The sequence below is a fragment of the Rhincodon typus genome, chromosome 34 (genome assembly GCF_021869965.1).
Source record: "Rhincodon typus isolate 14 chromosome 34, sRhiTyp1.1, whole genome shotgun sequence".
Taxonomy (NCBI): domain Eukaryota; kingdom Metazoa; phylum Chordata; class Chondrichthyes; order Orectolobiformes; family Rhincodontidae; genus Rhincodon; species Rhincodon typus.
In genome coordinates this window covers 24627587-24646245 of record NC_063365.1, presented here as the reverse complement: position 1 = coordinate 24646245, position 18659 = coordinate 24627587, and the positions used below count along the sequence as shown (strand labels likewise).

The 18659-nt window shown below is 41.6% G+C and overlaps 1 protein-coding gene across 1 annotated transcript in view; it reads right to left on the bottom strand.

The window, feature by feature from the left end:
* Positions 1 to 10515: 10515 nt before the first annotated feature.
* Positions 10516 to 18659, bottom strand: part of sec24c (SEC24 homolog C, COPII coat complex component) — a 67685-nt gene continuing 59541 nt past the window's right edge. The window contains exons 20-23 of the mRNA XM_048616282.1: positions 16429 to 16608; positions 15061 to 15252; positions 13756 to 13845; positions 10516 to 11827 (exon numbers count right to left, since the gene is read on the bottom strand). Coding sequence (XP_048472239.1) covers positions 11687 to 11827; positions 13756 to 13845; positions 15061 to 15252; positions 16429 to 16608 — 603 coding nt within the window. The 3' untranslated portion in view covers positions 10516 to 11686. The remainder of the gene's footprint in view (positions 11828 to 13755; positions 13846 to 15060; positions 15253 to 16428; positions 16609 to 18659) is intronic.

The window sequence follows — 18659 nt, the reverse complement described above, 5'->3', positions numbered from 1 at the left end:
AGGCCATTCAGCCCATTGAGTTTGCACTGATCCTCCAAAGTGCATTCCACCCTGACCCACCTCAACCCAATCCCATAACCCTGCATTTACCATGGCTAATCCACCTTGGCTGCACATCTTTGGACTATGGGAGGAAACTGGAGCACCCAGCAGAAACTCACACAGCCATGTGGAGAATGTGCAAACTCCACAAAGACATCATCCAGGGCTGGAATTGTGAGGCAGCAGTGCTAACCACTGAGCCACTTGGACACCTCAGTTAGGTTTGCATGCCTTTGAGCAGATAAAATTGTTTTGAAATATCCAGGCTCCATCCCTTTAGATTTCCTTGATACATGTGCAGGTTAAGTTAAAGTAAGAAGTATTGCTGATAATTAATGTCCTTTAGGGAACAAAACTGCCATCCTTACCTGATCTGGTGGCCTACATGTGACTCCAGACCCACAGCACTGTGGTTGATTCTTAACTGCCGTCTGAATGGGCAATAAATGCTGGCCTGGCCCATGACACCCACATCCTATGAATGAATTAAAAAAAGACATTTTGTGAAGCTTTTCATCTTGCACTCATTAGAACAATTTGCAACAATAGCAATTTAAGGGGAAAAACCAACATTTCTACCGCGTAGCTGCTGATAGATTGGCAAGTGGATTCTGAATTTTAGAGACATTACTTGTTTGGACATTTGCTGATTAATTTTGAACCTGTGAGGAATTATAATGACAACCAATGAAGGATAGTCAGTCAGGCTCACAGTCTGGTGTACTTGTGTGCATTCGAAACTACATACGTGAACACAGGACCCTGTTCTTTGTAGACTGGAAGTAGTACACAGTCTCTGCCCGTTTCAACTCAACAAAATAGGTGACAACTATTTGCTGGTTCATTTATCAGGGCAATGCCTTAGCTAATCAACCTACCTGGTTTTGAATTTAAACAAAACCTGGCAGTTAACTGTCAATCAGCATTAATGGCATGCTTTCATGGCAACACCGACAACTGCAGTCTTCTGTCATGCAGTATAAATGTTGATATCCCCTCTTTGAACTGGCATTCTTGCAAATTGTCCTGATGAGTACAAGGCGAAAAGCTTCAAATATCCGTTTTTGAGCAATACCCAACTTCTGTGTTACCAAACAATTATTAAAGGAAGAAATTACATTAATACATTACCCTCATTTCCAAATGTCCCAAAGTGCTGTCAGCTTAATAAAGGAAAACAGTTAATTTATGCACAACAAAATTCCACAAACATTCAAATGACATTGAAGTTAACAACACAGAAACAGGCCATTTGTACAAATGGTGAATTGTTGCTGGTGTTGATCCATTTGAGTCTCCTCCTACCTTGCTTTATCTCACCCCATCAACCTTGTCTGCAAAATTCCATATCAAATCCCCAAATCGTATAGTTCAAACAGAAGCACCATCCCATTCATTCTCACTGATTAGCTAAATATTTCACCACAATGTGATTTTAAAATGTAAACTGGAACAAATTAAGTTACAGTGTGATTAATAGCTAGTGTGAATCCTTCTGTAATAAAATTTATGCAATGTGAAGGCGGCAACAATTAATTCTAATAAATTAAACTGTTCATTTGAATGTGTCTGAACACAAATTAGTCATTTCAGAGTCCATTCAAAACAGCCCTGGCTCCTGGCTCTGATCTGACTCACAACGTTTCAGGCTCACCAGCTGTCCAGGTTTGGCCTGAAGTTGAGGACTTGTTTATTCTCCAGGTTCACGAAGATGTATCAAGTCCTACTCCAACTGGTGAATTTGTATGGACTCGGATAACTTTATATATAAAATATATGGCAATCTCTTTAGAGTTACAATATACAGCAGGACAGTTGGACGGCTGGTTTGCAAAACAGAGTGATGCTTGCAGTGTAGGTTCAATTCCTGCACCAGCTAAGGTTAGCGTGAAGGTCCTGTGTTCTCAACCTCACCCCTTGGCTGAGGTGTGGTGACCCTCAGGCTAAGCCATTACCAGTTGACTCTCTCAATGACAGGGCAATCCTATCGCCTTACGACCTATATGTCCCTGCTTGCTATCATCTGCCTGTACTGCTCACAAACAAAGCTTTCCACTGTACTTAGGTATAGATGACCACAAAACAATTCAAATCAAATATGAACTCTAATTAAACTTATTGTTAAACTTGCATAGACAAAGTGAGTTTTACCAACACTTTAGCAACCCCTCATCAGTACTGTCCCTCCAATAGGACAGCACTCCCTCACACATGACCTTTCTCAGAACTGCCCTTTCAATTGTGCAGGTGGTGTCCCTCAGTACTGACACTGTAACAGTCGTGCACTTCTTCAGTAGTGCAATGGAAAGTCAACCTGGACTTTGTGCTTGAGTTTCTGGTATGGGACTTAACCACAATTTTATGTTTCAGAGGCAAGTGCATTAAGCTATGGTTGGCAGCAACAGAATACCACCTGAACAATAGTTTATTAGCTCCATGTTATGAGCTTCTTCTATGATCAGTGTTAACTGCTACCCTGGAAAGAGAGATTACTGTATGGCAGCCTGGTGTTCATCAATCTGAAATTCCAATTATTTTGCAGGTATACACCAGGAATAATGAACCAATGTCCGAACCCAACGTGCAAAGAAATCCATGGACACAATACAAATTGCTGGATTGATTGGCAGAAAAGACAGGAGCTATAATGAAATATTTTCTAAACAACCCATTCAGGTATGTTATTACACACCATTGAAGTAGGTAGGACTTGAACCTGAGCCTCCTGGCTCACAGGTAATGACACTACCTCTGCACCATAAGAAGGCTGCAGTGAACGAACTAGTGATGAAAGGTTCGGAGAGATCATCCTGAGATTACAGTTTGGGTTTCAGGGAACTCCCCAACTCAACAGTCTACCTCTCACTACTTTCAAGACTACAGCAGACACAAAGGTCTCATGATTCAAGGTATTTTGAATATGACAGGCATGATTCCAGTATCTCCCACTCATCTTTGGCAGGTTTTTGTCTGGAATGGATGTTTTTGTACAGGAGATTTCGAGATGGCCTTGTGAATAATTGCCACAAGACACAGGAGCAGAAGTAGGCCATTCTGCCCATTAAATCTGATTTGCCATTCAATGAGATCATGACTGATCTGATAATCATTATTTCCTTTACTGATTAAAAATCTGTATCTCAGCCTTGAATACACTTAAATCACCCAGCCTCAATGGCCGTCTGTGGTACAAAATTCCACAGATTCACTATCCTCAGAGAAGAAATTTCTCCTCATTTGTTTTAAAAGGGTGACCCCTTATTCTGAGATTATGCCCTCTAGTCCTAAACAGTGCCACAAGGGGAAACAATCTGCAACATCTACTCTGTCAAGTCATATAAGAAACTTTTATGTTTCAGTAAGGTTACCTCTCATTCTTCTACATTCCAAAGGGTACAGGCCCAATCTACTCAACCTTTCTTCTCTTCATGAAACAGTTCCTCCATACCCAGGATCTGGACTGCCTCTACAGCTAGTTTATCTTTGCTTTGATAAGGGGCTCAAAATTCTTTACAGTATTCCATCTGTGGTCTGACTAGGACCTGGTATAGCTTTTAATAAAAATTCCCTACTTCTATGCTCCATTCCCTTTGGACGACTGTCTGTTTGGAGTTTGCACATTCTCCCCCACATCTGCGTAGGTTCCTCTGGGTGCTCTGGTTTTCTCCCACAGTCCAAAGATGTGCAGATTAGGTGGATTGGCCATGGGAAATGTGGGGTTATGGGGTTAGAGTGGGAGGCTGGGTCTGGATGGGATGCTCTTTGCACCAACCCTCCAAAGACTCAATGGACTGAAATGGCCTCTTTCCTCATTGTAGGGAGTCTATGCTAAATTGCCCACAGTGTTCAGGGATGTGCAGGCCAGGTGGAAATGTGGGGGTTGGGGGAGGGGGAAGAATGCTCTTCAGAGGATTGGTGTGGAATTGATGGGCTCAATGGCCTGTTTCCACACTGTGGGGATTCTATGATTAGGAAGGAAAAGGGCTTTCAAATTTCTCATGATCCTCAATAGCACCGATTGCCTCGACCCTGGCTGGAGCAGGAACAATGGATGTCCTCTGACACGTTTCCAAACTCAATTCTCTAACTACAGATAACCTGAGCTGAAATGGGAAACTCCAAAATCTACCAGGAGTGGGGAGGATAAAACAAACATCAAATTAGACCACAGCCAAGATGCTGTTGCTTCGAGATTTGATATGACACCAAGTGATGTTATCACTTGCAGCTGCACCAAGTGTCCTAATTCGCACATCAGGGACAGTAGCATTCACCCAGACAGGCAGGGAATATCAGCCATAAACCTTTATAAAACACCTTTCAATTTAACTAAGACATATAAGTGGCTTTACAAAACACAAACTGATGCTTGGGGTGCTTTGTCCATAAGCTGTATTCAGCCATAACCTACTATTTACGTTCAGTTACTAAATTTCCTGAATTTTTTTTTAAAAAAAAAGTCACTCATGGGACATGGCCGTCACTGGCCGGACCTGCACTTGTTACCCAGCTTTAGTTACCCCGGAGAAGGTGGTGGTGAGCTGCCTTATTGAATTGCTGCAGTCTGTGTGCTGTGGGTAGACCCAAAATGTCATGAGAGAGGGAATTCCCGTTATTTTAACCCAGCGAGAGTTGAAGGAACAATGATATATTTCCAAGTCAGGATGGTGAGTGGAATGAAGGGGAACCAATTTGGATGCCACTTAAAATTCAAGTACTGTAGCTACTGGAAAATTAAGACCATGGGTGGGAAGCACAGATCAGTTACCATCTGGAGAATATGGACAGGGATAGATTCCTGTTTGAAAACCTGGATAAAAATGGAAGCAAAGAAAATCTCATACAAAATCAGATTGCAGAATCTATGGAACAATTACAAGTGGGAGCAGAGGTAAAGGCAGTATTGGGAAAAACGTACATCACAGTTAACAACTGTAATTCTAGTTCAGCAGTGGCATAATTGTATCCCAGTGCTCCAACTGATTTCCTGAAATAAAGATAAAATTAAAATTCACCATCAACTGTCTGACAAACGGCAAGTTATGAGCTATCCAAACTCTTACTATAATGCCAGTGTCAGCAGTTAATGCACCACTAACCATGGGCAGTGTGTAATATCACATTGCCCTTACCCCCACACACCAGGCCTTGTTATCACATGGCCTACTATCACACACAACCACAAATTAGCCACTAATTGTCCACTTTACAGCTATTCATTCTTCCAGGCTTATTGTTATCCACTCCTTTGTCCGACTGTTTTTCTCTCTCTTTGGGCTCTATCCCCACCTATCGTTTACTCCTTAACCCTTCCCCCAATCGTACTTTCTGTATAAACAAACCTTTTCTGAGCTACCATCAGTTCTAAGGGTCACCGGACCCGAAATGTTAACTTTGATTTCTCTCCATGGATGCTGCCAGACCTGTTGAGCCTTTCCAGCAATTTCTTTTTTGTTATATTTTGACATGCTTTTCAGGATCAATAAGAAGACTGTGTCTATCCATCAGCTGCAAAGCTCCAATTCTGCAAATAGAGATAACAAGGTGCAGAGCTGGATGAACACGGCAGGCCAAGCAGCATCAGAGGAGCAGGAAGGCTGACATTTCGGGCCTAGACCCTTCTTCAGAAATTTCTGCGATAGGAAATGTGTTCATCCAGCTCCACACCTTGTTATGTCAGGTTCTCCAACATCTGCAGTTCCTACTATCTCTGTTCCAATTCTGCAAATGCAGGATCTCACTCCAGGATTGTTCCTATTGATGAAAGGAACTTGTTGAGTGTTAGGATAAGATCAAATATAATGCCCCTGATTTCAGACTAGCTCAACACACTGGAAGGAGTCAGATCTGATTTTATGGAACAAACTGGCAGAAGGGTGGACTGATTTACAGGATATCCAGGTTCATTATGACAACTATGCTGCACATCCCAGACTGATGACTGTCACTTTACAAGATATTTCTGTCCCATTACACAGCAAAGTTATGAATTGAGGGGTTTAACAGGAACCAGTGCTAGGACCTCTGTTATTTACAATGTACATCAATGATTTAAATAAAAGGTCCAAAGTACAGTAGGTAAATTTGCTGATGACACAAAGCTATGTAGAAAGTTAAGATATAAGAGCAGAATTAGGCTAATCAGCTCATCAAGTCCACTCTGCTATTTGACCATGGCTGGTGTGTTTCTCAACTGTGTTCTCCTCTCTTCTCCCTGCAACCTATGATCCACTTAGTAATCAAGAATGTCCCTCTGTCTTAAGTACACTCAATGACTTGTCCTCCACAGACTTCTGTGACAAGTTCCACAGAGTAACCACCCTCTGGCTGAAGAAACTTCTCCTCATCTCAATTCGAAACGGTTGACACTTCACTGAGGCTGTGCCCTCAGGTCCTAGTCCCTCCTACTAATGGAAACATCTCGACATCCACTCTATCCAGGCCTCTCAGTATTCTGTAAGTTTCAATTAGATCCTCCCTTCATCCTTCTAATCACCATTGAGTACAGACCCAGAGTCCTCAACCACTTCTCATACAACAAGCCCTTCATCCCTGGGATCATTCTTGTAAACTTCCTCTAGACCTGCGCCAACCCCAGCACATCTTTCTTTAGGTACAGGGCCCAAAACTGCTCTCAATATTCTTAATATGGTCTGACCAAAGCCTTATACAGCCTCAGCAGTACATCTCTGTTCTTGTTTTCTAACCCTCTGGAAATGAATGTCAACAATGTATTTGCTTTCTTAACCACCAACTGAACATCTCTGAATGTTGACTGTAACAAAATCCTGAACTAGGATTGCTAAATGCCTTTGTGCTTCAGATTTCTGAAGCCTTTCCTCGTATACAAAAAGTCTATGCCCCTATTCTGCCCACCGAAATGCAAAACTCACATTTTGCCACTTCTTTGTCCATTCACCTAGCATATCCAAGTCCTTCTGTGCTTCCTCAAAACTACCTGTCCCTCCACCTATCTTTGTGTCTGTGCAAATGTAGCAACAATGCCCTCAGGCCCTCTGTCCAGATCATTAATGTATACCATGAGTAGTTATGGTCCCAACACTGACCTCTGCAGAACTCCACTAGTTGCCAATCGCCATCCTGAAAAGACCCCTTAATTCTTTATGCCAGTACCTTGTGGCTAACACCATGGGCTCATGTCTTATTTAGGAACTTCCTCTGCAGCAGCTTCTCAAAGGCCTTCTGGAAATCCAAGTACATCACATCCACTAACTCTCCTTTGTCTAATTTGCTTGTTACCTCCTCTAAAGAATTCTAAATCTGAACACTGGCAGAAAGAATATAAAAGCAGCATTTTATTTCAATGGGGAAACACTGCAGCGTTCAGAGGGATTTGGGAGTTTTGGTAAATGAAACACAAACGGCCATGACAAATGACCATCTCCATCGCACATATTCAGACGAGGCCAACTTCGACAAGGAGCATCCGAAACGTCCACCTTCTTCCTCAAGTGAGGATTCCCCAGCTCCGTTGTCGACAGGGTCCTCAACCAAGTCCAACCCATCTCCTGCACTTCCACCCTCACCCCTTCTCTTCCCTCCTGCAACAGCGATAGGGTTCCCCTTATCCTCACCTACCACCCCATCAGCATCCACACCCAGAAGTTCATCAGCCGCCATTTCTGCCACCTCCAGACACATATTCCCCTCCCATCCCTAGTCCGCCTTTTGCAGGGACCGTTCTCTCCGGGACAGCCTGGTCCACACTTCCTTCACCCCCAAAAACCCAACAGCCCCACGGCACCTTCCCCTGTAACCGGCAAAGGTGCAACACCTGCCCATTTACTTCCTCCAATCTCAGTATCTACGGGCCCAAACATACCTTCCAGGTGAAGCAACACTTCACTTGCACTTCCCAGAATCTAGTCTACTGCATTCGCTGCTCTCAATGTGGTCTCCTCTACATTTGGGAAATGAAGCGTAGACTTGGCGACTGCTTTGCAGAACATCTATGTTCTGCTCGCAGACCAGACCCTGGATTACCTGTTGCCTGCCACTTTAACACACCACCCTGCTCCCTGGCCAACATCTGTGTCTCTGGCTTGCTACAGTGTTCCAGCGAAGCCCAACACAAGCTGGAGGAACAACACCTCATTTTCCGCTTGGGGACCCTACAGCTGAGGCCCTTTGGCCCACTGAGTCTGTACCACCAAAAATACACCAAATTTGCACTGTTCTATTTTTCAGCATCCCTCCGGGCTCAATATTGAGTTCAATATTTAAGGCCTAAACTCTCCCATGTCCCAGTCCCATACCCAATACATCAGGCCTTATTACCACATAGCCTGCCATTACACACCCCGTTGTTAGTCACTAACAGTCTCCATGAACAACTATTCACCCTCCCAGCCTGATCGTTATCAACTCCTTTGTCTGTCCAACTGTCTTTTTCTCTCTCTTTGGACTCTATCCTATCATTTACTCCCTATCCCACCCACGTCCCTATTTTCTGCATATAAACTTACGTTTTCCCAGCCACCATCAGTTCTGAGGAAGGGTCACCATACCCAAAACGTTAACTCTGTTTTCTCTTTCACAGATGCTGCCAGACCTGCTGAGCTTTTCCAGCAACTTTGTCTTTGGCCATGACAGCATTGTTGGTTCAGAGAATGTTCACGCAACTGATGCTTGTTTTTCTTTAGTTGGGGGTGAGAGGTTGGGGCAAGCTAAGGTGGGACAGGTCAGGTTTGTCAGGGTGACTGGTGATCTTATTGCAACATAAGAATTGAAAAGGATTTGGGAGTGAATGTTGAAACAATGCTTCCTCTTGTACAACAGGCAAGAACTAAGGAATGCAGATTAATCACTATTTAATACGGCAACGAGATTTCTTTTCTGGAGGATTTTAGCCTCAAACAACAGAGGGGGCTGTGTCATTGAATTAGTTCAAGGGTGAGTTAGATAAATTCTTGACAGACAAGGCAGTCTGGGGAATTTTTGATAGATTCTGAAATCTGATTTCGTCTGGGATTTTTTGTGCATGCTTTATGTCCAGGTTTTCAAATAGGAAAGTAGAGAGAGAGACCACAATATGATCATGGCTGATCTGATTGACTGGGTGAACAGTGTTGAGGGGCCAAAAGGCCAGCACCTCCCCAACCTCCCAATCCCAAGTACCTTTGCATGTACTATTAATAATAACTACAAGTTTACATAGGAAAATCCCATCTTAAATGACGAGGATGGGAATTTATAATGTTGGAAGTTGGCAAGAACATAACAGAAGACTTTGCCAGCAGGGTGGTGTTTTTTTAATGTTATGACCGCAAGAAGATGGCAGAATGAGCAGAACATCTCTTAGACAGATCCCAAGATGCTGGAAAATAGAACAGTGCAGATTTGGTGTATTTTTGGTGGTACAGACTCAATGGGCCAAAGGGCCTCAGCTGTACTCTATGACTGTATGACTCTCAACCTGTGGCTGGTAGCTTCAACCAGGGGCTTGGGGCATCAGCAACACAATCGATGGAGTGAGTGAAGTGAGTCATTTGAAACTCCTGAGCTTTATTCCTGTCTCTTTTTAGATTCCAACTCGACTCCCCCACTCCCCAACCAAATCCCAACTCTCTCCTGAGAAAGTGAGAGGACTGACTGAACTGCCAGCTGCATAAAACTGCTGCTACATGTTGACTGGAGAATCTATCATTTAACTGGATAGAAAATCCAGAACCAGGCATAGTATGGGTGTAAGTGCCATTAGGAACATCCATCCTACTGGGATGTGCACAGCAATATAATAAATCATAGACTGGTCTGATTTACAAAAACAGCCAGATACCATACTCAATTGAAATAGCTCCATCATCCTGCAATGACCACATGCGGGGGCAGACAACCATTACAACAGTCCTTTATAAACAGAAATGTACAAAATTCAAGTCCCTTCCCTCTCCGTACAGTTTTGCCAGAACTCTGAGACCCGGCAACAAACTGTTGAAAATAATGACTTTTCTGAAGTTGGTTGCTCTTCCTTCACTTCCCTGCTCAACAATAACACCAGAAATTTGGAGCTGGTCAGGATTGGAAAGTCTAAAAACCCTGACTATTCATACTGGCTGACAAGGTGATCAACTTTGTTTATCATACTTCAAATTGAGAAGAAACTTGCAGGATGTTGAAATAAAATATTAAAGAGCATTTGCATTGCTTAACTCTCAGAAACCAAGGGTCCAGTTCAAATTCAAACTCCATCGACAACATAACACAACAACGTTCATTTCAAAGTAAATGGACCACCAAAGATTTGGCGAGTTAGGAAATGAATCTGCAATATCCTGGTATGCAGGACTTTGATAACAGCAAATTCCAAACAGAGTTACAGATTGGACCTCTTCATAAATATGTAATCCATTCAAGAATGTTGTCACCAGGACTGCTAGATAAATGTGAATCTCTCCACTTCAGATGCACTATAATAAGATTGAATTAGAAACTGGAGGGCAGCTCTGAGGAGACATTTGGAAAGAAGTGTATTTATTGCATCAAAAATTAATGTCCCGTTTACAACAGCACATTGTTTTCCTTTTACAGCAGGCTGCAAAAAAAAAAAAATCAGCATGGAAACCCAATTCAATAAACAGGAATTGGCAAATACAAAGTTTATCTGGGGGAAGAAAAAGGAGGTTAGGGAAATGCGCATAATGACTCCATATCACCACTATTCATCTCACTTGTATTAGGTACAATAGCAGTAATATACTCCTTTTTCCAAGGGTGGCATCAAATCCCAAAGTCTTATAATCACCAAAGCTTACAATCAAAACATAAGGTTGATGACACAAGGAAGGATTAAATTATGCCATTCCTTCTGGGGTTTAATGCCTTTGGTTGGATAATTCTCAGGATTCTAACTTACAGTGTGGGACTGAAGAAGAGGTCAGTGACTTTGAATAGAGCAGTTTGAGATGACACACTCCCTTCGCTGATCAGGTAATAAAATCAGAAACGCAAAAATACTGACATTTCGCAAATGTTTAAAAACCCTCTCCCACCCCCAAAGCCCTTGATGTGAGTCAGATGCTTTCACCTTGAATCTGCAAGGAAGTCCAGCAGAGAAATTAATCATTAGAAACGTTAAGCATTCACACAAGTTTGAGTGAATAAGATAGCTTATTTTTCATTCACAAACCTATTGACATTTAAAGACCTAATTAACAGAGAACCAAAAAAAGGCTGTTGTACAACATGAAATGATTATTTCAGATGTGTATAAAAATAATTTCCAGAAAGTCGAACCATGTTAGCAAAGCCACAAACTGGATTTCGTTCAATTTATTGAATTGAAAGCTTGTGTATCAGGAGCTTGCTCTTTCATACATCCAATCACACTCAGTGCAGTTCTCTTTTCATCTCCTCATACACAAGGAACACAGCAATACCAGTGTTGAAAAGATAGCTCTCATATAAGATTCTAAATCATATACATTATACTGTACTATTAATTCCTTACATTACATCAGTATTAACAAGTTAGCCACATGCCCATGTTGCCTCTGTGGCAGCTCCTGACAAACAGGGCCCTTGTTTACACCTCAAGATTATTGGGCCCATTGGGAAGCAGCTCTTGTCTTGTAAACAGCTCGCCCCACCCAAACCCCACACTCCCCTGTTCATCTCCCCAGGTTTAGCTGAGTAGCTGTCGAATCTCTTTGTGCATGTGGCAGAGAAAGTCCACGTATGAGGCTCCACCATTCACACTCTTATCCTCCATGAGGAAGTGTTTGAACAGCAGCTCCATTTTGTCGTCTTGCTTCACAATCATGAGCTGCAAGAAGAAGTTGACAAATCAGAGGGAAAGAACCTTAATTTAAATAGTGTTTCAGCACAATCTGACTATTTCTCAAAGCACCTTCTCATTAATGGATCCATCTTTAAGATCAGTCATCATAATGCGGGGAAAATACAACTGTCAAATTCTGCTCTCCAAGCCATAAATAACAAATTTGTGTGCGTGTGTTTTGTGTGTGAGAGAGAGCACGAGGGAGGGCGCTGGGATTAGGACGGTTGAGGAGTAAATATTGATCAGAATCTGGAATAACTCATTGATCTTCTTTCAATAATACTTTAGGATCTTTACTTGAACCTAAAAGGATATATGTGTACTAATATCTCAGCTGCTAATGCAGCACTCTCCCATCACAACCCTGAAGTGTTAACGTTCATTTCTGACTTGTTCTTATGGTTTTTGGAGGAAATAATGCAATAATTTTAAATCACTCTTAAGGGTTCTATTAATTCACTGCTCATGACAATGTTATACAATTGTTCCAGCTCTCAGACAAAGAAACTCTAAATGGACAATAAGATTGCAAAGCACCATGTGAAATGGATCACAGTCAATCCACCTGATTAATTGGGATCATTAAAAGGTCAGTCAGCAGTCTTCTAGTACTGAAAGCACTTTCAGAATGGTTCCCTCCCTGACATTTCACATTAACTAATGTACCTTTGGGAATTCAGCAATGAGTAACTCACCACCTGATTCAGCAAAGCATGTCCACTATCTACAAGGCACAAATTAGGAGTGTGATGGAATACTCCGCATTTGCCTGAATGAGTGCAGCTCCAAAAACACTCAAGCAGCTTGACAATATCCAGGACAAAGCAGCCGTTTGATTTGTACTACATCCACAAACATCCACCACCAGTGCTCAATAGCAGCAGTGTATATCGTTGATAAAATGCACTTCAGAAATTCACCAAGGGTCCTTAGACAGCACTTTCCAAACCTATAAATGCTGCCTAAATAAAAACCTCAAAGAACTGCGGATGCTGTAAATCAGGAACAAAAACAGAAGTTGTTGAAAAAGCTCAGCAGGTCCGGCAGCATCTGTGAAGAAAAAAAAAAATCTATGTTAACTCTTCAGGTCCAGTGACCCTTCCACATAACCTTAGAACCCTTCCATTCTGAGGAAAGGTCACTGGACCCGAAATGTTAACACTGATTTTTTTCTTCACAGATGCTGCCAGACCTGCTGAGCTTTTCCAGCAACTTCTGTTTTTGCTCCATAAATGCTGCCATCTGGAAGGACAAGGGCAACTAGAGATGGGCAATAAATTCTGGCCCAGCTAGCAATGCTCACATCCTGTGAATGAATTTAAAAAAAAAACTGTATATCCTGGGTTGTCTCCAGTAGTCACTATATTTATATCTGAAGTGTTTTGTCATGCTATTGTAATGTCTTAAAGCACTTCATCAATATACATCATAAAACCTGATGAAAGCCAGTAAAGTATGCTGTACAAGTGAGCAAGGACAGGGTCACCTTGAGTGAGCTGATATCAGGTCTGACCATTCACATCCGTCAGTGTCTGATGTGAAGTGTACCTGGCAGAAACAGACAGATTTGCTTGTCATCATGTCACATCTGTTAACTCCCAGCTAACACCAGGGAGAGCAGGATGCAGGCGCGGATGCTGCTTTGCAAGAGAAAGGAAAATATGACTCTGCTCTGAACTGGAAAACTGATATTTCTACACTAAGTTGTAAATGGCAAAGTAGTTCTTGCATTTGGAAGCTGAGTAGTACAAAACACCACATTTCGTGTCCCCTCGTCCTTTCAATTCAATTCCTCATTGTCCATCCAGTTATTCAAACTATAATGACTGGGGACAATCAGAAAGAATACATCACTACAGTAAGCCAAGGATTGACAAGGCATTGTTAATTATAAAATGCTGCGTTTCATTTACCTTCATAAACCTGGGCCTCTGAGCACGTATCATATCAACTATGGACCGTAATTTTTTTGAGTAAGCATTATCCAGCATTGGTAGAGCAGTCTGAAAAACAACCAAAGCCAAAATTCAAAACAGCCCACATCTACTCAAACAGCACTTTTTACTGAACTCAGCATTAAGAAATTCATGAGACCATATTTATTTCTATCAGGATTTGTTTTTAACTAGTTTACACACCTACTATTAAAGTAAAATGAATGAATAAATAAATAAATTCTGTTCTTCAACATTCATGTATTTAACATTACTCACAAACTAAGTTCATCAATTGTTGACACTATGGCTGCACTGAATGTAACATCCGTTTGAATGCACATCGTTGCTAAAGGCATATAGTAAATCCAGCTCGTCCCTGCCTCCCTAACCTGTTCTTCCTCCCACCTATCCCCTCCTCCCACCTCAAGCCGCACCTCCATCTCCTACCGACCAACCTCATCCCGCCCCCTTGACCTGTCCGTTCTCCCTGGACTGACCTATCCCCTTCCTAACTCCCTACCTACACTCACCCTTACTGGCTCCATCCCCACCTCTTCGACCTGTTTGTTTCCTCTCCACCTATCCTCTCCTCTATCCCTCTTCTATCCGCCTCCCACTCCCTATTTATTTCAGAACCCCCTTCCCCTCCCACTTTTCTGATGAAGGGTCTAGGCCCGAAACGTCAGCCTCTCTGCTCCTATGATGCTGCTTGGCCTGCTGTGTTCATCCAGCCCTGCACCTTGTTGTCTAGTAAATCTGGACTTGGCTCTGAATTTAGTTTCAGAGTTAGTTCATGCCCTGACATTATAATAACATACCAGGATCAGTCAACTCTAAACAAAAGTGGAGCTACTTCAAATCAATGCTCTGCTTGTGCAAATAGCAGCTGAAACACAGCTGCATTATTATAAACATTAACAGTAATACAGAAATAAACCAGTTTGCCTCCTTCCAAACCTGAGAAAAGTAACTGTTTTCAGTTGTGCATCTGCTAATAATAGACTCCAAGTCACAAGTGCAAAGTTCATAGTATACTGCAAAAGCTTTGTCATCACAGAAAATGTTTCACAGTCTAAACCAGTCCGTAGTTCATAAGAGTCATATTTCTCACAAAACCAGTCCATAATTCATAGCAGTGAGATTTCTCAACTTAGGAAATTTACACTTGTATCAATGCTTCAGATTCCCATGACTCAAATCAAGACTGTTCACTACTGAATTAAACAGAAGCATACCTACAAGAATGACATAAGGTATGATTCACTCCCATCTGACACTCACCATTGCGGAATCAATCTGTCCAAATGACTGCACATTAAAGATACTCTGAATGAGGTCATGCTGTGTGTTCATCCCAACCCAAATGAAGAGGCTCAATCCATTTTCCAACAGGTAAATACCACCCTTTGATAATCGCTCCTCTGAGCAACGAATGGCCACTGGGAAATCATCACTATCCATATCCATTTTGTGCTGAGAGAACAAAGAGGCAGCATTATGGTCACAATAAAGAAATTTTTAAAATCAAAAGATGATCAGAACATTAATTTTATCAACAAAAAAAAGTTATCATCATTTGCCACTGATTTTATCCTTGAACAGATTGAGGTGGATGCTCATTTAGTTCCTGTTATCTGTAGACAAGAAAAAAGAACTTGCATTTTTAAACACTTTTCAGGACCTAAGGGCATTTGGCTGTAACTGACATCCATTAAGTACTTCTGAAGTGCAGTCACTCATGAAATAGATGAAACATGGCAACCAGTTTGCACACATGAACCCGATGATTGTTTTTAAAGCGGAATTAACAGCGGAGAAGTATTGGCCATGACAATGGGAGACCCAACTTCTACTTTCCTGCTCTCCTTTGAAGAATGCCTTGCAACCTTTTACCTCCAGCTGAGGGCAAATGACCTCAGTTTAACATCTCCATCAGTGCAGCACTCCCTGAACACAAAACTCTAGATTAAAGTTGTAAATTGTCCTATGCTTCTACGTGAAAAATGCGCACATTGCCGAATCTGAACGGTTCTTTTCCTATACAAGTCAGCTTGTTTCCAGCAAAATAAAACCGAAAACGAGAAGGATGCAACCGTGCAAGTGCACAATCAGCATCCATGAAAGACAAAGCAGTTTTGGGTAGTCTGCCTTTCATCAGAAAGCACCCAAATATGTTGACCTACAGATTCTGAATTTGAGAGAACTCAGAATCAAGTAAAGCCAATTTAGACCAGGTTACCTCCAATTCTGAACTCAAGAACTGAATACAGCATTCAACTCTGTAGTAGACACACTTCCCTCAACATTTTGCAACTTAAGTAGGGTGGCCCAATTTTGCTGATCACTCTCACACCCATCCTATGGGTGCAGCGGCTGAAGCTGCCTGCTCTAAGTGATAGGAAACTTACCAAAAAACCTGTCTTACCAAAAACATTCAGGGAGATCATCAAATTTTGATGTCACATGCTGAGAGATTATCTTCATATTTAAATGCCCTTTCCTGCAGTTTTTAAACTGACAAAATAGACTTACATCTATGTCACACTCCTCTCAACCACCAGATGTCTCAAAGCACTTTATATGCAATAAAGTATTTTAATGTGTAGACAGTGTTGTAATGCAGGAACAGCTCCTTATTTGCTTACTCACCACAGGTAAAAGCCTAGGATAGAAGAACACGTTGGTTTCTGCTACATCCATGGATGTGACAAGTTGCCGAACATAGGTGCGGTCATCAATGGAGACCTCAGTTCCAGGCTGCAGGACATCACTCTTCAATACACAGTTCAGGTAGACAGGCAACAGCTTCATGCACTCAGGCAGGATCAGCTAGGAGAAAGATGCAGGGAGTGAAAAAAACAACAATGGGAAAGCTCCATGTAGGGCCATGGTGGGGTGGGGAGGGTGGGAGGGGGAAGACTAGAATAAGTCAGGAAGTTATCATGAGGGTCAAGAATTTAGGTGGTTTTTTATCTCCCCACTACAGCTGAGCAGTGATACGATCAAAGTCATTGTCAACTGTAGAAACTATTTCTGAGTGAATAATGAAATTAGTTCCATTAATTACTAAGGTGATCATGAGTATCTGCACATTTACCACAGCCACAAGATTAAAATGTGTACAGGTGACAATTCAAAGTACTTCATCTTGCACACATCAGGATTAGGATGGAAGAAACGGAATGTTTAGATCCTGTACTAATCAGCAATTATTCATAGCTACAAAACCCAAATGCCAAGTTAAGGGAAAAATATTTTACTCAAGGGGTTCGCAAAGCAGCAACTACATCTGAAGTATCATAATTGAAAGTGCAGCACTTGAGTCATCGTGGGACACTGCATAAATACAAGCTCCTTATTTCTCTGAAAGACAGATTTGCAGTTATATAGCATTTTCACCTCAGCATGCAATGTGTTTTGCTCATTTAATACTCTTGAAATGTAGTCAGAGGTCACGTAATGAAATGTAGCAACCAATCTGCGCACAGTAAGATCCCAGATAGACCAATGTTACTACACACATTGGATGGCTGGAATAGGAGATTCTCTGCCAACCACTGCTGCAGCAAAAACCATAAAATCCTTCCAAAGAGAAAGCCAACTCTCAAATTTGGAGCCGAAATAGACCACTCAGCCCATCCAACCTGCTCTATTTTAAAAGTTCACGGCTGATCTGTTTGTTTTGAATTTCGCATTCCCATCTACCCTCAATAACCTTCAAGCCCTCTGTCTAGCCAGAATCTATCTACCTCTGCCTTAAAATGATTCAATGACCCTTACCTCTGTACATTCCAAAGTCACACAACCTTAAAAGTAATTCCCCTGATCCCAGCCCGAAAAGGGAAACCCCCTAATTTTAAAGCAGTGCTCCCTAGCTCTGGACTGGCCCACAAGAAACATTGTATCCACATCCACTTTGTAAAGAATATTCAGGATCTCATATTCCAATCAAATTACACCTCACTCTTCTAAACTTTAGTGCAAACTAGCCCAGCCTGTCTGATCTGAGACAACCTTCTCATTCCAGTTATCAATTTAATAAATCTTCCCTGAGCCACCACCAATGTATTTTCGCCCTTCCTTAAAAAAAGGAGACCAGAACACTGCACAGTATTCAAGAGGTGGTCCTATTCAGGGAGCTTGAAAGGTTAACTTGCAATATATTTCTAGCCCATAACATGATGTTTTGTACAAGTAGTGGCCGTATAATACACAAGTTACTGAACATTGCTAAGTAATAGCTGGAGAATAAATAAGCAACTACTGCTCCTAGGTGTCAGTGTAATTCGCATTTCAACCTTATGAAATCTATCTCACTCTTTCTCCCACTGCAACTCTGCTCCCAAGAATAGACATGTGCAATATGAGGGGTAGTCACTCTTCATATTACATTTAGTCTCAATTACTAAATCATATGCAAACTTGTTATTTTACAAGGAGCACAAACAAGCATTTAATAGCTGTCAACTATACATCCAACACCAACAGCCCTCTCTAAAGTTGATTTTCAAACACAGATAGTCACAAATAAAAATTTCAGTGATAATGCTGCAAAAATTTTTTGGTTCTATCAGCTTCTAAACAGAGGCAGTAAGTGTTGTAATCGGGCAGCTTTCAACCTCCACAACCATTTTTCAATGATGACATTACTTCTGTTTTAGCAACATTAACTCAAAAATCTACGTGACATGAGCAGTCAAGAATTTAAGAGCCTGCACATATTTAGTGATTTTCATTATTTTAAATCCCAGTGATTAGATAAGTGTAATCACTGTTATAATGTAGGAAAGAGAGCAGACAATTTATGCATAGCAAGATCCCACAAAACTACCAGACACAGCATCAGAAAATCTGTTTCTGATTCTTATTGGTAAATATTT